Consider the following 26809-nt stretch of genomic DNA (forward strand, 5'->3'; position numbering starts at 1 on the left):
GTAAACTATGATTGATTGATTAATTGTTAGATTGACACAAAAGTTGAGAAACTGAGTTTATAGGTTATGTCATACTATTGACAAATGTTGATAGTGTTAAGTAAATTATTAGTTTAAATCACTCTGCAATCAATCGTAATTCAGTCGATTGAGAAGAAACAGCGCGTATTGCTAGTCAAACATTTAAAATAACAAATTATAACCTCTAACCTGTCATAACAGTGCGACCAAACAAACGAACTAAACCGACCAATCACCACGCGCGGAGTTAGAATTTAACTGTGTTTAGCAAGAATTTCAAATTCCAATTTTAGTAAATGTTTTATTCAACTTTACCATTTACAATAACAAATTTTAATTAATTTCAAATTATGTACAATGTTTTAGTAAACAAAATATATTTCTATAGTTAAAATTTGTGCAATTCTTATTTTCATTCAATTCCTTGTTCCTATTGTGCAATTTAATAATATTCATATCAATAAATATTCTACCGAGAAAAAAGACGTTGTCACGTAAAATCTTCGCCCGTAAAACCGACTTTACAGGCAACCATAATTTTTTTTCTACTAAATATAAATTACGCTAGAACTTTATAAAACTGATGTACAAGCTGATATTATCGAGTTGTACATAGATTTCCGTTAATTAAATAATAACGGTCACACTATAACTCTGTTGTTTAATATAAACCCGTTGCTCAAATAACAGCTGAAGAGTTTCCGGGTTTCGGGTACTGTTTCCAGGTTAAGCTTACCGTTGCCGGCAACGAAACGAATGAATTCATTGTTCGTTGTCATAATGTTTCCAAAATAATAGCAAATGTCTCGCAACACGTTGCGGGGACAACTGTTTCTACGCGGTAACGCCTTTGTATATTATGTTACGTTAAATAACGCCCATCTCTACTGTTTTCCGCTCTCCCCTCTCCTTGTCAATGACCAGACCAGTGATGCCGTTACGTGAAGATATCCCTGGGAGGCCTCAGTGTTGAATTAACAAAATTATTTATTAATCCAATCAATGTGCGTATATTGTTAGTGGCATTTAAAATCCTATTATAACAAAACATTTCAGTAACAACAATAAATAATATTCATATTAAAATATTCATGGATATTATAACTTAAACAGATTTTAATACATGTCAGCTGTACACTCGATTTGATTTTTTATATCTATTATTTATTATTTACAATCTATTCAATAAAATATGAACAATAAGTTAATATGATAAATTAGAAAAACAATAGTTTGTTTAGCGTCCAAAGACATAAAGAATTTAAAAGCGATCACTTAAATCAGGGAAGTCGGTCCTTTGAAGTCTAGTATGCTCTATTGTCCAGTAAATTCAAAACGAAATTATTTTTATGTACTTCTAGCTTAGTTATGTAGCATAAACTAAACTTTGATATCTCTTCTTCTACACATGCAATTTCCAATATCTCTGTAAATCTCTGCATTTGTAAAGAACCACGGAGCTTGCACTGCAGTAGTCTTATCGGCACTTTGGATTGGAAAAGTTACTTTCAGTTACTGGAAAAAGAATTCTTTTCAGATTCAATAAAGATGCACTGATCCACAATTGAATCCCGAATGTCCAGATAAGTTTGAATACCAGTTTACACAACAATATATTGTCAGGAGAGATATGTGATTTTATTCCAAAGAGCCAATATACTTCCAAACACTGTATATAGCTGCAGTTGTTTGTTCTAAATGTGAGTTCCCCACGTTAATCGCCTATTGAGGTTCATTCCCAAATATTTTACATAATTTTGTTGAATTATAGCTGAATGTTGTTAAGGAATACATGTGAACAACGTTAAGAGTAAATGTAACATATACTGGTATATTTTCATTTATTTTTATTCTCCAACATTTGAGCCAATCAGAACAATTCAAAACATCTTGCTTGATGAGAAGCCAAAACTGTAGTGTCATATGCAAAGTTTACAGTTAACTATGATTGATTCGTCAGTATGTCTGTTGTGAATAGTGCGTACAAAAAGAGGCCCAATACACTCCCCTGTGGAACTCAGATTCAATATTTTTCAGACCTGAATAATAGTTTTGAAATTTAATTCCGAATTGTATTTCAGACAGATAAGATATAATAACATTGTAGAAATTAAGATGTAGAAATAATTTTATCAGACTTTGTCGAATGCCTAGTTTACATCAAGAAACACTGCAGAACAAAATTTAACTTTTTCAAGAGTTTGTTCGATTTTATTGATCACTCTATGTAATTTTTCAATTGTAGAATGTTACATCTGAATCCAAATTGATAATTTGCAACACATTTAGATCAGTAATCAATGGCTTAAAGCATTTCAAAAACAATTTTTCAAAAACCTATGAAGAAATTGATAAGAGGCTTATCGGTCTATATGAAGATGAGGTGGTTTGCCAGGTTTCAGAATGACAGGTATTTTGGCTACCTTCCATTCTTAATGATGAATAAAGAGAGGAGTGTTAAGATGCTGTCTGTCCGAAAATTCTTTCTGCAACTCTGTTGTGGTCTGAGATCCCAGACTATGGTGGAATAAATAATTTATTTTATTTTTATTCTCCTCCCTCCCCGACAGACAAGGCCACATGGAATATAAATTTTACTATAATTCTGAAGAAAACAAAATCTCCAGAAATCTATGTCTCATCTCAGCCTTGTTTCAAATATCCTGCCTTAAACCACCCTAAGAGTCTCGTGGTCAACAATGTCAAAATCCTTACTTAAATCTAACATGAGTCAAATTGTGCTCATTTGACTAAATGAAAGCCATTACGTTTTCAAAAAATAAATAAATAAAACAACAGAAATTCTGGACAGATTATGATAAAACCAAAATTGAGATGAACATAATATTATTTCAAGTAAGTTGAATCAATCATATCATTGAATTCAAGAAAATATCTAAATGAAATTAAGTAATTTAATGTAGTACAGTGATGTAATATCAATTTTACATAATAACTACAATTTTCTCTTCGTTTAAAAAAAAGTTTTAGTGATTGATATCGGCCTAAAACTAAGAAGGTAAGATTCTATGTGTTAGGATGGGAATAGTTTTACTAATCTTTAAATCAGTTGGGAGGTCTCCCTGATTGATAAAGTAGTTGAGCAAAAAATTCAAGATGGGAGATGGCTCAAAAATATATTTTTGCCGAGTGAAGAAGACAAATAAAAAAATAATTTGAATACTATTTATAAGAGACCTGAATCAACGAAAGGTGAAAATAATTGGATTTTGTGGAAGTAAATTTAATTCAATATATTAACAATGGTAAAGTTTACAAATTTAGATTGAACAGTGGTAAGACAGGCCTGTTTGCTGGAAGAAGAGGGTTTAGATTTTAATGAGTTGTTGATAAAGTTAGAACTTAAAATAGTAGAAATGTCTTGGGGATCGTGTATAATATTCCTGGTGAGTTGCAATTCAATAAATAACAAAGTTTCTATTCATATGTCTGTTTTCATCGCTGTGCATTTCCTTGTCTATGCACAGATTTAAACAGTAGTAAAAACACATGATTACTGATTTCATGCATCACAATTTGTGCAGTAATTTGTATATACAGAAAATATATCCTCTATGGAAATATATTGGTTTATATACCAATATTTATTATCACATATGGCATGGTTTGAAAGTTAAAAACATTACATATCACCCATCAATCAACATTTTTTATTGCCATAAAAAAAGATCATTGACAAAGTCTCATTACAGCTTTCATTACAAATATAGCCGTCAGTTATAAATCTTATATTATCTATATCTTATAGTACACAAACATATGCTGCAATACACAAATACAGCTAGATGCATTGGGGAATTCAAATTAAACGTTTTTTAACCGGAAGAACTCTTCCAGTGCATAAAATGGGTTATCTAACAGCCATAAGTAATATTTATTAAAATATATATATATATATATATATATATATATATATATATATATATATATATATATATATATTGTACTTTAGGACTAAGGGTAACAAATGGCTGTATACCCTCAGTGCAATAACAGAATGGCTTTCAAGAGGTTTTCTCAATCTATTAAAATTGATAGGTGCAGCATTTTTATTCCTGATATTGTGGGAATGTTTTTATACTGCTAGGCTTTACTAATTGAGGATTTTGAAAACTATATTTCATAAGATCAAAGAGATGCAGGTTTATTACTATCTGAATTTTACAAATAGTAAAAAGAGGTTTATAATGTTCAAGTGGCTGTGAATTAGTAATTACTTTTATAGAATTTTTTGAAGGAAAATAAATTTATTAATTTTACTTGCATTGCTCCAAACTACAAGTCCATATCTTATAACGGATTGAAAAATAGCAAAATAAGCTGCTCTTACATAATCTGTATTAACACATTTGAATGTAAGCCGTCTGAGAAGATAAATAAAATTACTCTAGACAACTTAGTTGAAAGATAGGTAATTAATATGGGCATCCCAATTTAAATTTCTGTCAATAAAGATTCCCAAGAATTTAGCGTAATTAGATAGGTTGCTTTGAGAGTTTACAGATTTTCTCAGTTTTAACCGATAAGATATTTTAGTTTTTTAGATACATTTAGATGGAAACCATTGTTTTTAAACCAGTTTGAAGCTTCTAATAAAGTACTTTGTGTTAGCACGTTCACTTCTTCCATGCTATTTTCTGCATTTAAAAATGTTGAGTCATCTGCGTATAAGACTGTTGTGGCAGAAACTGACGACGGCAAGTCATTAATACAGACCAAAAATAACAAAGGACCTAATATGGATCTCTGAGGGATGCCATACGTGACTTTTACTTCCTGAGACCAGTTACCATTGTTATAAACCTTTGGCTTTTTGTTGCTTAGATAGGATTTTAGAAATGAGAGAGGTACATTGCGCAACCCATAGTATGATAATTTCATAGTAAGATCATTGATGTCAATAAAATAAAAAAAGATATACTATTTAAGTAATAAAAAACATAGTCATGTATTCTGGTAGCCCATTTTATAATCTATAAATTCAAGGAAAAAGTAAAGTGTGTGACTTGTAATTCTTGAGATACAGCTATTTTCCGAGTCTCAGCAAATCCCTATGAAACATTTTGTTATCAGGCGATCTCCAAAAGGTTAAATTTTACTTAATCTATAACTATTTTTGTTGAGCATAAAATAAGAGAAATATACTTTCAAAGGGCTGTCAAACTTGCAATTTTTAACATTATTTGCATTTAAACATGTTCTGGGAGAGTGCCCCGAACCTCAGCTTGACTGGTTGAGGAAATTTTCCAGACTCCTTTTAGTTCAGACACTGAAATGTGTGACAACCTTCTGAGTCACACCTTCTGTCCATGGTTGAGTGCATGGACTGGCTTAAACTATAAGCTATCAGTATAGATAACCCTGATCAAAAATTAATGCAAAATAACAAGCAAAGGTATTTGGTATATCCTTTTAGTTACAACTACATTTTTTGATTTCATAGGATATTGGCCAAGATCACTATTGGAAGAGAGCCGCCTAATTTAATTCCAAAAAATTATATTCAGATTCAAATTTTATCTTAGACTAAAAATTGGGTAATACCAACTACGTATGAATAGCAAATATTACATATGACATTGGTCGCTTAAGGCTAACAACTAAAGTAACTATGTGGTTTAAACTATTTGAGCTTCATTGGTGACACTTGGTAGAACACCCAATCTTCCAGGAATGATGGAATAAATGCTTTGTCTTTTGTAAATTCTACTGGAATTTTCAAGTTTCTTAGTTGATTTTCATACATGGCCAATGATGTTTGACTTCCAGCTCCATTTCCCTATTAAAAAAAAACAAACAGTGTTTAAATAATATAATCAAGACTTATAATCATAAAAATATATTTCATTATTAAAATTTAATTTATGATTTTTAGCATTGAATATTTATACATAATTATTTATGTAAATAAGAAATTATTAAAACATTACTTTTAATTTAATATGGAAATACTTACAAAATAAATAAATGTGTGACACAAGCATACAAGATCATATAAAATATATAACATAACCCGGAGGTTCGTAAATTGTAACCAAGCTTTGCTACCAATTTTTAGGTGCTTTTAAAAACTACCAGAGGGACGTAATATATTGTACAATTGACGGTTGTTTCAAAATAATCATAAGGATCACTTCAATTAGGTTTTAATAGTAATAATTTCCCAGATTAAGTCCAGATATGCCTATCCTGTCATCACAGCCAGCTTTGCTGATACCCTGATAATTTAAGTATGGAAGAGCTCACACAGAAATTAACTAATTTGGAAACTGGCTGATAAAGATTGAAATAATAGGATTGATTTACATATTACTACTACACTATTTACAAATCCTAGCCCTGCCAAACCCTAATGATTTTGAAAGTTACATATTAAAAAAAAGTTAGTATCAGAATCTGAATACTTATCCGTTTGGATCAAATCACAATAGTTCCTTCTCGCACCGCTCCTTGACCCTGACTGCCCTATCCTTCCCTACGCAACAATGTGGGGCACCGCCACACATCTACTTGAAGGGACCATGTCCGTGGACGATATATCTCAATCTAATAACTGTAACTTACTATTGAATATATTGTAATTAACAAAATACTAAGATGTTGCCAGTGGAATAACAGTGGGTGGGTGGGGGAGAAGTAGTGAGACGGGGGCGTGGTGGCAGGACATGACAGGGCCTGGCCGAATAGCCCTATATATATAATTTAAATAAATATTGAATCACAATATGTACATAAACAGCCGAATATGATGCAGCCCACAGAAAAACATGTTTTGACAAAATAACCATTACATCCAATCTTTAGGCACGGTAAAACGTTATAATAATATTTATTTACTGTTGAGTCACTTACGTGGGTCATATACTTTCCGGTAGGTTTGAGGACTTGCATGGCTTTGTTGAGAATGAGCCGGATGAAATCCCACACTTCTCCCTGAGGTGAAGTTGACACAGGAATATCAGTCAGGTCTCCGAAAACGTAGTCCACTGTCTTGCCTTCCGCAATCATTGTGTCCAATGATTTAACACAGTCACCAATAACAATCTGCAAAGGTCATTACTAAATTCATCTGATGGAAATCTATACTTTATACTATTATATTAATCTATTAAATTGTTAAATGTAAAACAAATGGTGGTGAATGGTCTTAGCAATATTATATTTTGCTTTAGTTTACATAGTTTCCAGAAAGAAGTCAATATGTTATTGGACCTCATCAGAAATGGTTGTTAATACCTCCTGTCAACATTTTTTCACTGCCAAAAATCATAACACAAAAATCTCTTCTAATGCAAAAATTTGGATTATAATAAGTGTAAAATGATCAAAGTGTACCTTGTAATTAATGTCTTCCAGTTTGTCCAAACAGTTACCACAGCAACTCCGTAGATGCTCTCTACAAGCCCTCATCACGACTTCATCCAGCTGTAAACATCACATATTCTCAATATGTCTTAAAACCTTTAACTGGAATGTCAAATTTTTGACTCTGGTATTCTTCCTTACAATGGATCCTCACATCACACCCTTTCAGTACCTGTATACAATGAGAAATTACGATGATAACATGTTTAGTATAACTGAGAATAATATAATAAGACAATAAAAACCATTTTCTCCATCAAACAGGTAGCTTTCTTGTACTGTCATAAAAAAGTTCTACAACAATAATACCTTAAAGTCTGTTCTATATCAGATTTTAAGATATTAAACAGACCCCTAATAGCAAACAATAGATAGAGACAGAGTAGCTATCTTGCCATTGTAGCTTCCTTTCTGGAGGTATAAAACCAGAACCGATTGTCATAATGACATGTAATTTACACAGGAAGTCAAATAAAGTCTGTTCTATCTAAAAAAATAGTTTTTTAGGTCCCCGGCAAACAACATTGTTAAAAACTAGTGACCTCTGGAAAATACCAAAATATCCTATTCATGAAATATTAGGGAAAAAGTCAAAAAATTCCATAGGTACTTATTAAGAAAAACAGTTTCACTCTCCGGCATTAGAATGTTGATGACATCTGTGTCCTTAACTTTTATTCTCTATGGTTCTTAATTAATAAATTATAAATAATTAATAAATTTAGTCCAGTGATTTAAGTTTTGAATTGAAGAGAAAATTTCAATTTGTGTCTGTAGTCAAAATTTTGTGTGAAATTATACTTTCTTTACTGAGAAATTTAATTAGTTAAGAAAACGTGGTAGAAAATAGTACTTCCTACTTGACTACTGTAACATTGTACCAATAAAATCAGTAATCTTAATTCAAGAAAATTATATTAATTAATCACAGTAAGCAAATCGGTTAGTTAAGTTGATAGTTAGATAGAAGAGGTTGTTACTATTATTAATCTGTATATAAAACTTTATGTGAAACAAAAGCTATAGAAAACTAAAAATACTTGTTAGATTATAAATTTAATCTTGTTGGTGTTTTAATAAACTGTTAATATTTGAGTAAGAAAAACTGCTTTAACAATTTGGCTACCAAGCAGTATGGTATATGATACTCAGGTGTCCAGCACACTGATATTTTAATACAGTAAATGTTTGGAAAAGATTTAAGTCTTTATTTAAAACAAATACAACAAAGTAGTAGTATAACTATTTGGGAATGTGTATCTCTATTGTTATAGATAGTATTTTGAATTCTTATTCAATATTTTATCCATGTACAATACTATGTGTAAAGGTTAAATCTTTTAAAAAGACAACACAGATTAAGAATCTCTAGATTTCAGACATATAAACTAACAATCTTAGTTCGAAAGAACAGAATCAGTGTGTCACCTCAAGCATGGTAACAAACTTAGGTCTCTCTTTGAGTAACTCATACAGCAAAGCTCCATCTCCTCCCCCGAGGATGACAATCTCCTTGTCCAAGTAATCCTCTTTCCCTCTCTGCATCAGAGTCTCTGTGTAGATCAGATCTCGCTCTGACAGGTCTGCAAAATAGAAATATTATATTTTTCCATTCCCACTAAGAAAAACAGAAATGAAGAGTGAAAGGTATATAAATACAAAAGGAAAAAAATTATGATCAATAAATCATTATTAAGCAATATACATGTAATAGATGTCAAAATTTATAATATATAAATAATATATGAATTATGTGTTATGTCATATTTTATTTGCAGTGTCAAATTAGAGAACATACTTAAAATAAAACCATATGCCATTTACATTTTTCAACAATAATAATGTATAATAATTTAGTGTTTGTATGTAAATTGTATATCCATAATGGCACAAAAGCGATCTCTGTTTAATTCATCTGACTCATCAAGAATTAATTAAAACCTTTTTGATACATATTATTTTATTCCCTGAAAGAATATTTTGAGTAAAAAATTAGGCAATGTCCATAAAACCCAAATCTCCTGCTCCCAGACCCAGAATAATATCAGTGTCCCTGAAGAGGGAAATTGGATGACCATCAAAGTATTAAGTAAGGTTGTGATTCTTCTAAGTTTTTATGGTAAGTCTTCAAAACAGATATTAATACAGTGGTTTCCGTATTATATATAGGTTTTCTGTCCTTCTTGTATCCTTAGTCAGTATATTACCACATTTTTTTTAAATTTGACACTAGGAAACATAGTTTTCTTTCAAATTTTATCTTTTGGTTGATACTTTACAAGGTCCATTATGTTCTTAGATTTTGAAACAACACTGCAATCTTTCAGCTTGGAATCTTATGAGAACACCAGATTTTGCACAGTATGTGTACTTGATTGTAATGTTCCTGGAGGTTGATCAGGTGTTACTTTAATAGGCACATTTTCTGAGTGTCATTATGCTGTCTGTTTTTTCTGTCCCAGAATTACTAAAAATTATCCCTTTGATACATATTTACATTGTTACCCGTTATTATTTATTTTAAGTTATTGTAAATATTGTTCTCAACTGATTTTTTAGAAATCTTTTTATTTATTTTAATTGTCCATTTAAGTTTCCACTCAAAATTATTCCAGAACCATGAAAATTATTAGTTTTATTAGAAATAGTAACTACTATTTTTCTGATTTTAGAGCTAGATGATGAAACATTTCTACAATGTGTAGAGAAATCTATATCACAGTCCAGGATAGATTTTATATAACTGATGTACATCAAGAAAATTGTGGGCTTAAACTAAGCCTTGAGCTACCTCTAAATTGGCAATCAAAACTCTCAGAATAAATATCTGTAGACAGGAAAATTTACATAAATTGCTGGGACCACTTGACCCAACTTAATAGCATCCTTCATTTTATACTGAGAATCAGATTCTGAACCACATAGTCTTTTCTCTTTGCCTTCTACTTTGAGATTTTATTTAAAATAAGTTCTAATAGAGGATAACATGTATTTTTTTTAAACTGTATTGATGTAAAATAAAATATTTAGGGATAAAACATAAGTACTCAGAAACAATCTTATAGTTGTTTGATGCTATTATTCGATCATCAAATAATTTATTTATAATCAATTACTGGACCTGCAAATATTTCATCTGAAAGTAACGAACCTACACTCTAATGATTAGGTTAATTAGAACTTTGATATTTCTCTTTTATTCATTTGTATACATTAAGAACATGTTTAAAACTTACTTTGTAACTCATCTAAAACCAGGAGATTGCCCATAGTCTTGCTGTGCAGGACTTGAACTCTCTGATATGGGGATTGCTCATTAAAAATTACAGCGTCAATATCCATTTCTATAATTCTTCCATCTGTTAGAAAACCCACACACATCATTATTTCCAAATCAAATAATCTATATTTACGTATTAAAATATTTATTTTACAAAGAATTTCATTTATTGCAATACATTTCTATATTTAAATAAATAAAGTTATACTCTTGACTCTAGATGATGACAGCACCTAGTAGGAGGAACAGAAATGAAACGATTTCCCTGCTGGTGGATACTCTCTGTACCTGAAATGGCTATAAGTGGAGGTGAAAATAATTGTCCACCAATTGGGTGGTCAAGCACGTAAGAAGTTTGGCTTTTAGACAAGAAGGAAATAAATGTTTACAGAAAACAGAATGGAACATAAGAGACTGAAAGTTCTAAACCATTCAAGGCTCCAGGAACAGACAGGTTTGTTCTCTGCACAAAGAGGGTTATTTGTAGTATTACCCTACATAACCCTCGGGTAAGTTGCGAAATTAGGAGCAAGTTTCTACTTAGAGTACATCCCAAAGTCATGGAAATAAACCTTAGAAGTTAACTTCACCTTAGAAAAAAATCATGTGGATTTAGTAATACAACCGGGTACACTTGTATCATTACAAGACACTGGAGATGAAAAAAGTACATGAATTTTTTGGGAAGAAAGATGTTAGGTTCCTCTTGACAGATTAGTGTCCCCTTAGTTTCAGAAGGGAGTTAGGAGAAATATACTACTATCTTATTGTAACAGAAATTCCACTAACTAACCTGTTCATAAAATCTTTGGAAAGATCAGTGCAATGACTTTCATTCTAGCAAAAATTCAAAAAGAACCAGATGGACGTATTTGAAACTAATTTTTATTGCAAGTTTAATCCCATTTTTTAAAGTAGAGATTGATTTTTCTTAACCTTAATCTGCCCATCATCATGGGCAACTGGCCTGTGCAAGGACTTTATCAAACAGAATAAGGGGAAGAGTTGGTACAGTACAATGCTGATTGTACTGATAAAAAATGCAATGCTCACAGACAAGATTCAAACAGCAATATCTCTAACCCAGACCAATGTGTTAGACTGTGATGCCATTGGTGCTCCTGTCATGTTTTAGAATTTGACATCTGAGGAAGAGGGAAGATTTCAGTTTTCGAAACATAATGTTTCTGTTGTTGACAGAACAAATAATGATGGTAGATGTTCGTAATCCTGTTTTCCTGTCAAATTCATCATAAATAACGAGCTTAAAACAAAGAAAGTGTTTCATTGATATTACAGCTCTTATCTTCTGTTACAGAGACCAAGTTGTAGTACAATGTTATAAATTGTAGTGATCAATATTCAGATAACCTTTCTCCAAAAAATGTCTTGTGCATGGAATTTTGTGTTTCACTGGAGTTATGTTTATAATTTTGGTAAATATTTCTTTTTTCATAACATGAGATATCACTTGTACATTTTATAGCAGATATAAAGATCCCTAAGTTTTTAATACCCAGCAAAACAAAGATCATTTGTTAGGTGTACTGTTTTGGTTATAACATTGTATATTAACCCATAGTTTTAAGCTTCCTTTTTGTATATTTTGAATAATATTGCTTTTGACTCTACAAACATAATCCATAACTTATCAAAGAGTCTATTTAACACTCTCAGCTTCACAGGAGTATTGCAGATCAGGGTATTTACAATTTTTGCAGATTAATATACACTGCCCGGGCTGAAAGTGGTAAAGGCAATTTGCCAATTTACATTATCACTCAGCCTAGTAGCAGTTATACACATTACAATTCAAAATTTGTTAAAAAGTTCATTCATAATAAAAACTTAATAGTTTTATCTTAAAAACAAAGTAACATTTTATTCACATCTTTAAAACAAAGTATAAGTACTGAACTAAAATTTAAGAATAACTTACCTGAAGTAACAAAGTATCTATCAATCTTGCTTCCTCTTTGTATAGCAGGGAATTTGTGACTCTTCTTACTACCAGTGACATTTGTTAATACAGTTTCAAGTTGTTTTACAGCCTTCAAAAATAAAGAAAACAAAATTGTAATATTATAAAATAATTCTTTATTATTACATTGTTTATATGTTAGTTATCACCACTAAGATTGTTGATTTGTTAATTTATCATTATCATCAATATTGCTATCACGCATCACTTCTCTTCTGAAGAATTTGATGTATTATTAACTAGCAGTAGTTTATTATTTGAGTGTTAGTATCAGGTATGTCTTTTATTGTGAAGAATTTGACACATCATAAACAAGCAGTAGGTTTTTGCTCAAATGTGCACAAACCTTGTTAAACTTTGAGCTACTCCAGATTGAAAATAAATTTTGGCTGGGGTTTTTGTCTTAGAATTTTTATGCTAATTTGGTGAGTGCAACAAATTCTTACACTTGGACATGTAATGTAACCCATTATGAAATATGCTATGGAACTTTTGTTCTCTAAATTGGCATAATAATGTGGTTAACCTTATTGAAAATTTTATTGTGCATGCACAGTTTGAAACTAAGCAAATCTTTACTTGTATCTGATGATCATTTTCCACATCTGATCAACTAAAAAATTAACTAAAAGATATACGAGACAATACGAGTATACTAACAGAAAGATATATAAGATATGTCCACAAAGTAAGTTCCATTTTACTAATTTACTAATGAACAAATAGTTACATCAATTTTTACCACTTTGCATAGTATATAACGCAAGCTTATGTATTATTTAATTGTAAAAGTTAATCCAAAAATAGTTTAACTCTACTTTGATGATACCAAATTGAGAATTAGTATTGATACATGATGAACTAAATTCAGCAGTTAATTTGCTTGTTACAATCAACTTGTAATTAATTTTCATAAAATAAACATCATAGATTACAAACGAAAATCTTAAAAATCTTACAGAACCAAATTCAATTTCAATTACTGCTCAAAAGTTTATAATTAAAAAAAGAATCCATAATAAATTGTTCAGTTAACATTTTGATGGATTATTTTAACTGGGATATTTTTATTGATGAACTGACAAAAGATTAGCACATGGTTTTTTTTGCTCTTTATAAAATAAACACAGTTTTGCAACTTAGATACATTGAAAGCCATTCATTCTGTGTACATCAGTTCAAATACAAACTCTGGTATTGGTATATATTGTGCCACTTAAATATTTATATATATATATACACACAAATTGTGCCACTTAAAAAAAGTATGGATGGACCTAACTTGATTTAAGAACAAAAAATTATATTGGAAATAGAATTAGTTTTGGTTTAAAATTTTGTGATTTGTTTAAGAGCATTTAAATATGTTCACTGTGGCTTAAGTCACCAGTGACTTATAGTACACTTTAGTTGAGAACCTTTAACAGATTTCACCAAATCTACTTCATCTGCGGAACATATTTTTAATAATGTTTTATTGATTTGATTGTGGATTGAAGTGGAGAGAAGTATATTTTATAATTGTTACAATTAAAAGTATTATTACTAATGAGTCAGTTCATGACGCACATTGTACCATAATGCTCACACACTTATTTCTTGTGTGTGACATGAGTCACCCTTGACTCAGATGTGCACAGTTGTTTCCTTTGTTCATGTTGATTTCAACTGATTTCATTGTCTACTATGTTATTGCATCAACCTCAGAATTACATGGTAAATCTTTACACTTATGTAATGTCTTGGAGGTTTATTCAAAAATTCAATATTTGTCTAATTGAGTATAACCAGTTTTCGGCACGAGTCAAGGGTAACTCATGACAGTTGAAAGTAAACACCTTACACGATGGCACTCGCTAATAGAACACAATCTGGTAGTTCTTCTAATTTCAGCTAGAGCGCTCTAGCGCTGACTTATACTACAAGAACTAAGGAAATCTTTTAACACCAACCTGACATTTTATGAAAGGGAAGCCACATGTATTGGTTGCTTCTTTTGTAATGATTTCCCAAATACCGTATCTTTAAAAATGAATTTGGCTAAAGTAAACAAATAAAAACTGCCAAATCAACTTCTTCCTTTATAATCTTTAGATGCATATTTTGCAAGATAATTTGACTTTCATAAGACACCTTAGTTAGGCTAACAGCACTGTAGAGTTTATGCATGTGTGTGACTGTGTGTATATATTGACATTATTCTCTCTATTAGAATGTAAGAAATGAATGAAGACAATTTTGTTCATTTGAAGCGTTGTTTTAAATTAACCTACCTCATAGGTCAGCAATTGTTCTGTACCCTCCTCTTGGAAGTATTCTATGTTGATGGACACCAGACCTTGAGGGAAACCTCGGACAGTGATAAAGCTGTCTCGCGAGGCTGTCAGCACCAACAAAAATCCTCCATCCTCAAAGTTAGTAGAATGGACATCCTTCATCCCAGGAATAAAATTCGATAAAGCTTCCTTGATAGTTGATATTATTGTAAGCTTTTCCACAATATCTGTGGGATCAACTGACAAATCCAAAAATATTGTATTTATGGACATCTTTCTGAAATGACATTGAACAAAATCATACATTTTCAGACATAGACACTTCAGTACATGTGACAGAAAAATCTAGTAAGTATTGATTAAACTTAAGCAGCAATTATTCAGTATTTACTTTATGTATGTATATTCACTAGTAAAAATTTATTCAAAATTGGATAACCAAATAACACTTAGTTTTTTACTGCAAAGTGATTCAGTAATGATTCACATGATTCTAAAAGGATCAAATAGATAAACAGTTGCTGCTACTTAACCCTTTACCCAATTTTTTAACGTGAAGGTGGCCCATCAGCTCTCTTGTCCAGTTCTGTTGGACAGCACCATTTTCTTATGAAGGGATAAAAAAAAGTTGGAGACGAAACTTAAAAGTAAACTGCATCGTTTCGACACCTGACTACAAAATACAGTGTAGTCTAGATGAAGAGTTATTCTCATTGTCTCATCAGGTGCGCAATTGTGTGCAGTACGATGTTTCTCACACGATCCCAAAGCAAGGTAAAGGTGGAGCAACCGAGTTTCTAAACATAACGTAGCTATGATGGGAAGGGTTAATTCAATGTAAATGTTGAGTTCATCTCCAGTGCAGGATCTGCAATCTGATGCTGTCACAGACTTGACTTTGAATCATGTTTGTCTAAAGAGATCCAAAAAAAGTTGGTGACAAAGAAGCTCAAAATGAACTCTGTTTTTTGTTATGTTACTCCTTTCTCATCACTATTTCTTATCGATTATGTCACCACTGTGATTATGAACTTTACAGTTCACCACTTTGTTAATTTATTTTGATTAGATATGCTAAATCTTATTTTTTACTAGTTATAATAAATTATATGAAATATAATGATCACTGTTAACATTATTATCTATATAATATGTAGTAAAAAATATTTTATACTGCTAACTGTTGTTTTATCTTTGACATCTAATTTATTAAGTTACAACATATATGGTTTACTTATATAACTTGTATATGCTATAGTGGTTAAAAACAATAAGAAACAAGTTTATTTGAAGATTATTTAGAAGAAACAAAACAGATATACAAAGAGTTATAGCAAAAAAGTTGTCAGTTAATGAAGTGAGAAACACAATACCTGTATTGTTTAAAAATCATGTCTTTAGTAATGGAAGTAATGGGTGATTTTTATTATGAGTGGGAAAGGGATACTGCATGTCCACTAGTACTGGATAGAAGAGTTGACAAACAAATAAATCAGCCATGTACAATGGTACTAGACAGGAGAATGCAATGCCTATTGTTTCCTTGTTTAAACTCAATAAGTTAATAATAGTGGTGATTTTGTAATGCCTTTCATGCGTCAGAGGTATAAGTCACATCAAATTGTCATGCTGCAGAGACCAGAACAAAAATCACTGCATGTATTCAATCTAAAAATGTTATAAGACCATCTTCGGATTCTGCCAGCTTCTCAACTGAGTATTTTCAACCTGATATACAATCATGTCGTCTTGATTGTGTTCCTTATTTTCCCTGAGGTATATTTCAACATGTTGGATCAGATTCAAGTTTCTTTGGAGATACAAGAAGATCAAGTGGAGATAAAATTGTGTTTTGTTTTTCTTACAGATATTTAAAGAAAACAACTTATTGCAGAGTTGGATTTTGATATGTTTAAGAGAGAGAAGACCCTTTTCCATAGTAGGCTCAAATACATTAATTGTTTTATAATGCTTAACCATTTAAGAGCCATGTTTTAGCTGAGAGGCATCCTCCTTCTGCTAGGTTTATTTTTAGAACCGTGCAAAATTATTTATGGTAATAGTGGCAATTTATTAAGAATATGTTATCAACTTTTGAATTTACTATGCTTTAATGGTTTAAGTAGATTACTTACTACTAGTAATAAAGTTATTGAATCAATAAAATATTTAAAAGATATTTACTGATAATTATATATGTCAATATAAAATCTGTTTGTCTACCTTCAACAAATTTTTGTATATTTTACCAAAACGTTTTGTGCCAAAGCATAATGGGCTTGGCAAACCAGTTTAAAACTTATATACGATAATTGTAGCACTACATCACAATGTAAAATATAATTGATAAATGTAACAATGTATATTTGTATGGAATAAATTAAAGATAAATGTCATAATAACGGAATGTTTTTAAAATTAATGATTGCTTGTTCCTAAAGACAAAACAATCCATTAACTATTTATGTCCATCAATATTTAAATGCCTCATAAATTTCAGATACTATAATGTAAAAATTGTGTTTATCATCCCAGAAATATTTGAAAAACTCAAAAAAGGTAAATAAGCCCATTGCTAGAAATATACATTTGGTATATTTATTTCAATATAGTTTCCCCCCACAAAACAATCAGAATGTAAAATATTTGTGTTACTCTAAATAAATTCAGGGTAATTAGCAGTTGTGAATTTGAAATAAAAATAGGTTAAAAACTTTTTCAAATTTGTCTATGTTAGTTTTTTTAACGTCACAGAACAAGAAGAAATGTACAAATGAAAAATACAAGTACATCAAACATTGCGCTTACCTGAATTGCTGTATTATTTTATGCCTGTCATGTTATGTTTTTTATAACAGTTTTTCACTTTTAGGATGGAGACTCATAATGTGTACGATAATACATTCATCAATCATCAATAAAATTCCGCATTAAAATAGAAAGTATTGATTGATATCCAGACTAAAACACTTCAAGTTTCCATAGTCATCAATATTATACTTGATACAGTTTAAAAAAATTAAGCAAAACTAAAATTATCTACATCTTAAAACCATACTATTCGTATTAGTATGCGTGTCCTATGGTTTAATTAAAGTAATTGAATTTATTTTTTTATTAATTCTAATTCTTATAAAATAAATCTTTCAAAATGCAGTTAAATTGTTTGGGCGGCTTTCTGAATTATCGAAACATAAATCTCAATATATATAATAACCTAATTCAAAATTACATTTACAATACAAATTTATTTAAATATATACTTTGACATTAAAATAGTGCAACAATTTACAGGATATTTTACTCTGATACTAATAAAGAATACCAAAAGCTCACACTAAAACGATTCTAGATTATAGTAGATATGTATAACTAATCTTTCAAAAAAGGAAGAGTTTTACTCTAGGAAGTAGGGACTCACCAGAACACTACATTAAACCTTATCAGTGGGTCTAAATCAAGGAACCTAGGAATTGGAACTATAAATACAACAATCCCAAAATAGAGGCAGTTTGGCTGTCTGGTGTCATTTAATGTTCAGAAGTGTTTGTTGTTTTAATATTAGTGTTTTACACCAAAGATATTAAAATAAACAAAGTTAATTAAAAATAATTATATTAATACTTTACTTCAACCAAAATAACTAGGCAATAGTTATGTTTTGATTTACATAAATCACCATCTTATTTAAAGTTTAAATAGTTAAATCAATATTTAAATGCCTTATAAATTTCAGATACTATAATGTAAAAATTGTGTCCGTCACCCCATAAATATTTAAATATTATTTGTCTTTTGGACATAATAATATTCCCTTCATAATATAATATAATAATATTCACTGAAAGAATTCTTATGCATGAAATCTATATCTTTCTACATAATTTTAAAATTATACTCTTTTCAATCAACTAGTGGGACTTTCTATAAATTTAATTCATATTGGTCAACCAACATATTTTCATCTTCTTGTTTTATAACTAGCATGTTAACATTCTAATTTGTATGTTAACATTAAGATGGACGTCACTAGGCTTCATTTTATGACTTTGTAAATGATCCTTGTAGTTTTTATGTCAACAAAAATTAATTTGATTTGATTTAACTTGTAAATCTTTAAAAAAGCTAAATAAGCCCATTGGTAGGATTGTAAATTTGGTATATATTTATATCAAAATCAGTTTTTGCTCCCACAAAACAATCATAACGTAAAATATTTGCATAAATAATGTGTATTACTCTAAATAAATTCAGGATAATATGCTGAAAATATTTAAATAACAGTTGGATATTTTTTTCATTTAATCCAAATCATGAGACGACCAATGAGGTCGTCTAATAATATTGCTTGAACCACTTGTCGAAGGGCCTAAGGACTTCTCTATTTGTGACTTGTGCTACTCAACTTCAGAAACTTACATTCAAACAGCTAAAGCTACATACAAAAAGCTTGCCGAAATAAAATCAAAGACTGTTTGACAAACTATCAAACATACCATAACTATTAACATAAATATTAGCTATGTTGGGAAGGATTGAATCAATGTGAATTCATATTACCATAAATAGGTTGTGCTAACATTTACTGTAATAAAAACTGAGAACAAGTTTACCTGCTTGGTGAAAATGTATCTAGTATGAGCCTAGATCTAGTCTGCTAGGAGTCCAGAAGTGCATAGCTGATAATCTTCTTGAATAATCTTTATAGTTTCAACCAAGGCAATTAGATTGTTCTTTTTGAGTGAATACATTTCACAAGATTCCTGACATAACGATATATATTACTCATTCAACTCAATGGATATAACAATGAATTGGCATAATAAATCTTTCAATCTGATCAACTGTTACACTACTGACTCTCCCTGTTGATGAACATGATACAATATGAGTCAAAGTATTCAACCATTTTCAAAACAAAATACTTTGATATTCTATAAAATGTATAATACTACTTATGGAAAATTAGAGGAAATAATTCATGAAATGAATAGTTAAGACTGGCATATTCATGAAGTATAATACCATACTGTGGAAAGAAATACCCCAAATATACACAATGAAAAATATTAAGGTTTAATTTTAATTTTTGAGTTTGTGTAACAAGTTTCTATTGAATGGATAACATCATTATTATGATGGAAACGGGTTCACCGACCAACCAATGTAGACCTATTTTACATGAATTCTGTAGTTCTGTTTAAATAATTAGTGTTGTGTTTTTTTTTAAGTGCATGTTTTAGAGTTAGTGAAGTTAACACACAACATGGTGGTTGTGTTTCCTGACTTATATGTGTCAACGCACTGGTATGATCTGTTTATTTTAACCTGGTTTGTAGTTATGTCATAGGTTAGTTATTTACCTGAAAAAGAGATCAGATTGTAGGTCTCGAAACGTAGTATTATTGATTTTTTTTGTATCACTGAACAATGGTAAATGTCAGGACAAATCATGTTTCTTTCATAATCCTGCCATCGTAAAAAAAAAAAACTTCAAACAAAGAATCATTGTTATGACATTTGCAGTAGTGGTGTTAAAAAAACAACATCCTTTCTGGCTTAGTCGGAAGAAAGAAAGATTTCGTCTATGGCTCTAATCTCAAAATTTCAAACTAAAGACGCATTATTAGTTTAGATGGTTAATTTGTATACATACAGATGAACTGAAACAAGTCAACTTATACAGAACTTGCAGTTACCTCGGCTTCGCATGAAAAGTTATCATCTACTAGTCCAATGCTGATGAAGACTATATACCTGTTTAATTCATTGACTTGTTGTGAATGACTGCCAAATTACACTTGCTGAAAGTTGCATCAAGATTGATTGGCTTAAATAACAATTTTTATATGGACACCACCACATATAAAGCCCCTCCCCTCCTCCTAGAAGAAGGCAATAAATGGTCTAACAATCCAAACTATATTTAAAACATTGATATTTTAACATCAGATCAGTAGACAAAACTATTAAGGTAGCAGTTACCCGCAGCTTCGCACGCAATTTCAATTTTTTAAATCAGGGACACCATGAGGATATTCTTATTAAATGGCATTTCAAACAATCCTGAGATAAGTGATAGTCACTGAAAGATATTCCAATCTCCTGATCCATTTCAGATTTAAGTTTAAAGATGGAGTCCTGATGTCGTAGAATGAAACGTTTTTTATAAGTACCTCTGAAATTACTTGAATTTTTCTCCAATATTTCATTGAGTAGCTCCAACGATTTCAGTAAAAATTGAAATATTTTAGGCCAATGTGGAGAAATCCTGAGACTAAAGTTGAAGTCCTTAGGTTTTCAGTAAACATACTTATGGTATATTAAATAATGGCATTTTACTGTCGTTGATTAAAATCGTAATAAAAAAAAATCCAGACAAAGAAAAGCTTCTGCACATAACACGACATTTGTAAAGTGTAACTGACTAACAGATGAATTATAACATAACATTTGCTATCAACTGATTAAATGTTTATACAATATTATACTTATTATTCTTGACTTTGACAAATGATTAAAAAACATTTAATATCTGCTTACGAAGCCAAGTTCATAAATTTAAAGGGTAATGGAGTGTTAGGGGAGGTTTCAAGACCAGTGTATCCTGGAGGGACTTTTGAAATAGGAATAGGCGTTTATGTTAACCAGGGATCCTAAGAATATCCATAAAAATTTCAGTACAATCGGTTCAGTAGTTTTTACACGATTGAGTAATACACACAGACACTTTTATTCACTTTTGTGGGTCTGATGATGTATTTCTTCAACACGAAAGGACTCACAAAAATAAAAAGTATATTATTGGACTGCTTGTTTTCAAATTTATCAAGAATTCCAATAAGAAAAGAGCTTCTAGAATGCAATTGCAAAACATTTTGATAGTTGTATCTAAGGCTAAATCTATGGCAAATGATAAGTTTATTCGTATTTGCAATCAAAAATACACTAAAAACCAATAATACAGAATTGGATATGCAAACTTATGCAGAAGATAAAGTAATATTGGACATGATTAATAAATATATTAATGTTCCACAACAAATGTGTGAGCAATTTAATAATGCTTATTTTATTAATATTGTTCATAATTTTGAAATAACTACAACTGACTACATCTCGTATTATACAACCTAAAGGTATATCATTGGACTTAAACTTTTTTGAATTTGTAATTCGCTCAGAAGTAAAAAGTATAATCTTAAGATTATATAACAGTATGTCTTGTGGTTGCGATGGCACTCCAATTTATCTAACAAAATATTCTGCTGAATTAATTAGCCCTGTACTTACCAATTTCAAAATCAATCATTTGTACAGGGTCATTTTCCAAGCAGGCTTAAACTTACAGAATTTACAAATAGATTCTTGAAAATAAATTACCAATTACAAATCTATTTCATTAGTGAGTAATATACCCATAATTTTTTAAAGCTAATCATTTCAGATTGCAGAAGTTCTATTTCCCACACTTTGAATATTACTTGTTCTAACCACAGATTATAATGACAAAAAATACATAATAGAACTACTAGAGATGTTAAATGAACCTCATGCATTCAATCAGTTTTAGCTTTTATTTTGGCATTTAGAACATGGCATAAAAAAGTTATGTATTGACAATGCACCACTTTGAAATGTACCAGATATTATTGTACAATAAATAAACTTAATTCAATCTCAGAATGTGGCTGGGTGAAGGTGTCTACCAGCTCATGCAAGCACATTCACCAACAACACTGTCAGAGTAGCTCAGATATTTCTAGTAATTTATAGAAATAACTAGCACTTACCCACAGCTTCACATAAATTCCTGCCGAACACAAATGGCATACAAAATACCAGAGGTAATTAATGGCGATTGAAAAATATTTCAATATCCCAATTCATACCAGAATAATTGGACTTTTAAGTTTGGAAAGCAGTGTTTTGGAACCCTGAGGTCGGAGAGTGAAACAAATTTATAAATTTTAACTAAATTTGTTGTATCTGCATCATTCCATGTATTTAATTGAATAGCACCAATGATTTCAGTAACACTTAAATATTTTAAACCAATGCTGAGGAATTCAATCATAGAAGTTGGTAAGTATGGACCTACACGAAATATTGAGTGAATTGTGGCACCACAATTAATTTTATTAACCTGTGTGCAGAGATTGAAAGTAATAAACTTATTTGGGCTTCATCTAAGTAAATAGACTTTATCACATAGGCAACTATAAATGATAAGTGATGGTTGTTATCTGTGCCCTTGATTGGAATTATAGTCGACCGTTGACAGTGGAGTATTGGAATCGTTGCATGTATAAATTTTCTATACACACACACACACATGCACACTGAACTTTCAGGGAGCCAACGAACTGCTGAAATTTCACTTACCATGCTCATTTATTTGCTTGAGCTATAATTATTTCCTGAAGTCAACCTAACTCAAATTATCTTATTGTTTTCTACACTGGCAACCTATCGCTACCACTATATTTTCTAAATTGTTAATATTAGCTATCTTAATTGTTTAACTGTCATTGTTTTATTGGCCATTGTTATTGTTTTTAATCTTTATCTGTAGTATTTATTTATTCCTCTCTTAGATGTAGACTCTGGCATTGAATATGAATATATCTTAATAATCCTTATAGTGGGAGGAATCAGTAGGATTCTTGCCATAGTGTACAAACCCCCTCATGTGAGTTGCTCTAGTCTTTGCATTTTTAATCATGTCTATACTTACACCATCATTACCAACCATGAATGAGTTGATATCATTCATTGCCAACTTTCTTCATCCACTCACTTGTTTGAATTCAAAAGCATTTTTTAAAGCTTCAGTCACTATAATGATGCTAAATTTATGTACAATATTCTAAAAACGGGTAAATCGATACAACATGTAAACGAGCCAACAAGAGTTAGTAAAGAAACAGGATTTTTTTCCGCCATCTTGTTTCTTTCTGCTGTGACGATTGCCATTTGCTATTGGCCTCGTAGGTGGTTGGTAGACGAATGCAGACGTATTGTAACCTGTATTCTGTAGTTCAGTTTTAATGATTAGTGTTTTGTATAGTTTTTTATTAAGTGCATGTTTTAGAGTTAGTGAAGTTGACACACAACAAGGTGGTTGTGATTCCTGACAGACGTGCCACAACGCTTTGGTATGATTTGTTCACTTTAACCTAGTTTGTAATTATGTGTTAGGTTAGTTATTTACCTGAAGAAGAGATCAGATTGCAGATCTCGAAACGTAGTGTTACTGATTTTTTGTTTCACTGAACAATGGCAAATGTCCGGAAAAATCCTGTTTCCTTCACAATCCTTCCATCGTCAAAAACAAACTTCAAACAAAGAGTTAGTAACCATTCATCTAGACTTACCAACATGTTGTCAGTTGAGAGGCATCAGCTGTTTTGACATGTTTGTTCCTCCCGCCTTACGCAAGCAAACCTTTAATGTGGCCGTGCTTGCTTATGCATTGACGGATGCAATATTTGAATGTCTGGCTTACAGAACAAATGCTCAAGGTTCTTAGGTGTGCGGAACAGGGGTTGAAACAGGTAAGCATTGTTCAGAAGAGCTCATGGTTTTGTAAAGGCTTTGGATTTGACACAGTTTAAACCTGGAAGAGGATGCACAATAAGCCGGATGGCTGAGAGGCAACTACCAGGCCCAGGAAACCTGGCTCTCTGTTAAAAAAAAAGAGAAAAGGGGGATGAAATCAGCAAACTTTTGGTACAATGCAGAAATAAAAAATCTTTCAGATTATAAAAATTACATCTGGAAGCGATTAAAAAGAGATATCTATAATTTAAGGCTAAAGAAAATATATTGCAGTGCAAGAAGCAGACTAACTTTTAAAATTAAAAAGGCAAAGCAAAAATACTATTTTAAAATTTTTGCTGATAATTGTAGAAACAAAAGAGAAACTTGGAAAATAATCAATCTCTTTTAAAAAAAATCAAGTAGTTAGATAATATAAAAAAGAATGTTCAAATTAAAGAGGATAATGAAGTACAAGCCATAGCAGAAGATTTCAAAGAGAGTTTTAAAATAGCAGTAGAAGATATGTAAATAGATGGTAGGGGAATCATTTGATTTAACAGAAAACATACAAACCGGGAATTATTTAATAGGAAAACCAATGAGTATGAAATTATTTTAATGTAATGATATTTTTGATTTATAAGTCAGTAAGTAAACTTAATGGTAACATCAGCAGGTCCTAATAGAATTAGGCATAAGAATGTAAAACATGATATATTTTACTTAAAGAATGTGCTGGTTCACTTAGTTAATAATAGAATTGTAGACTCTGGTTAAATACCAAAAAAATATGAAAATGACCGATAAAAGGCCCATTTATAAAAATGGAAATAAAAAGGACGTTCTTTGCTATAAGACAGTGAGCTCTATTTCAGTAATAATGAAAATATTAGAACACTATATTTGTGAGCAATTTCAAACCAATCTTGCTAAACATAACACAATTAATCCAGCTCAATTCGGATTTATAAGTAAGAAATCAACAATTGATTTACTGGAAACTCTAACAAATAAACATATGAAGAAAGCTTTGCATAAGAAAAGATTTGTTACGGCAGTGGCAACAGATCTGTCAAAGGCTTTTGACTAGTTAACTATAAAACTATGATACAGAAGTTGAAGGATATTGGAATAAGAAGTAAATTTTTAAGGTTATTTTCAAATTACTTTGAAGATAGAAAACTAGCAGTAGTCATAGGACAGTACATAAGTAGTAGTTATACTCAAAATTGTGGTCTTATATATTGGTCTAATATCACCAAAATTATTTAACATCTATGTAAATGATCTAGCTAGTATGAAATTTAACAGCTCAATCTTGCAATATGCAGATGATAATATTCTGTATATGACTCATAAAGATTTATCGATATGCAATAGATGTATGCAGGAAAATTTAAATTTAGTTGTTAAATACTTTTTTAATATTAGTATAAAAATCAATCGGGAAAAAACTAAAACAATCATATTTAGAAACCCAAGAATTGTAAACAATGTTAATACTTGTAGAGAACTATTATCATATTGTCATTAAATCAAATTTTTAATAGGTAACAACCATTGTCAATGTCAAAAACTTGTTTTTAATGACAGTCTGAAATATCTTGGTTTAAATTTGGACTAATGAAGTTTAGTAAACATTTGATGCACTCACTAATAAACTGAGATATATTTTATTTATACATCATAAAATACGGTCAGATTTTCCAGTTTCAACAAAAATATTATTTACTTTTATTATGGAATCAATTTGTACTATTTAGCTCATGAATACATAATAAGCCCTTTGTATGTAGATTACAATTTAAGATACAGAAACTTTTTGGTTCAACGTAATAAAAGTAACTATGGCAAATTATTACCCCAATTTAGAATACCGAGCCTAATAAATTTGTTACCGAGAGAACTGCAACACTTTCAAAACAAAAATCAGATAGAAAAATGGTTGAAAAACTATTTTATTTCTCTATAGATAAAGGATGAGTTTATCAGTTTAGTATCACAATTTTTTTAAACAATAGTAAAAAGAAAGAATCATACCATTCAGCAATCCATAAATTCAGAGTAACGCACTCATAAAGCAACTTTATTCAGCGCTCACACAAAATAGTACCTCACTCCACCACCCGCCCTGAGGAACTGAGCCACTTCTCTTTTCCTGTTCATTTCACAATACAAATATTCAAGAAAAAACAATATACAAGACATGATAATATCTTCCAACTCAGGTTTATGACCCATCACATTAGCTTCCCATTCTTTTCAACATATCATTACAGTTAAACAACCCAGCACTGATAACCCCATAGGCAACTTTCTCTT

General features: G+C 30.6%; 1 protein-coding gene across 3 annotated transcripts; it reads right to left on the minus strand.

Annotated features, from left to right (window-relative positions):
• Window positions 1-3669: 3669 nt before the first annotated feature.
• On the minus strand, window positions 3670-26550 carry LOC124356725 (spermine synthase-like). Of its 3 annotated transcripts, none has more exons than XM_046807901.1 (8): window positions 26528-26550; window positions 14942-15221; window positions 12627-12738; window positions 10644-10766; window positions 8836-8990; window positions 7378-7467; window positions 6895-7086; window positions 3670-5821 (listed from the first exon to the last, which is right to left on the minus strand). In XM_046807901.1, exons 2-8 carry the CDS (start codon window positions 15215-15217, stop codon window positions 5666-5668), a joined length of 1104 nt encoding a protein of 367 aa, XP_046663857.1. In that variant the 5' UTR covers window positions 15218-15221; window positions 26528-26550; the 3' UTR covers window positions 3670-5665. The 3 variants fall into 3 exon arrangements, with proteins under 3 accessions (XP_046663857.1, XP_046663855.1, XP_046663856.1); XM_046807899.1 differs by lacking the exon at window positions 26528-26550 and adding an exon at window positions 19558-19709; XM_046807900.1 differs by lacking the exon at window positions 26528-26550 and adding an exon at window positions 17753-17913.
• Window positions 26551-26809: the final 259 nt, after the last annotated feature.

This window comes from Homalodisca vitripennis, chromosome 3 (genome assembly GCF_021130785.1).
Source record: "Homalodisca vitripennis isolate AUS2020 chromosome 3, UT_GWSS_2.1, whole genome shotgun sequence".
Taxonomy (NCBI): domain Eukaryota; kingdom Metazoa; phylum Arthropoda; class Insecta; order Hemiptera; family Cicadellidae; genus Homalodisca; species Homalodisca vitripennis.

Bases quoted from the DNA above. Each gene is read 5' to 3' on its own strand.
- LOC124356725 (XM_046807901.1), bottom strand. From the start codon at position 15,217: ATGTCCATAAATACAATATTTTTGGATTTGTCAGTTGATCCCACAGAT. The intron at 10,767-12,626 runs GTAAGTTATTCT...GTTTTCTAACAG, and splicing joins TAGATACTTTGTTACTTCAG to ATGGAAGAATTATAGAAATG. The intron at 8,991-10,643 runs GTAAGTTTTAAA...TCTATTTTGCAG, and splicing joins GGTTTTAGATGAGTTACAAA to ACCTGTCAGAGCGAGATCTG.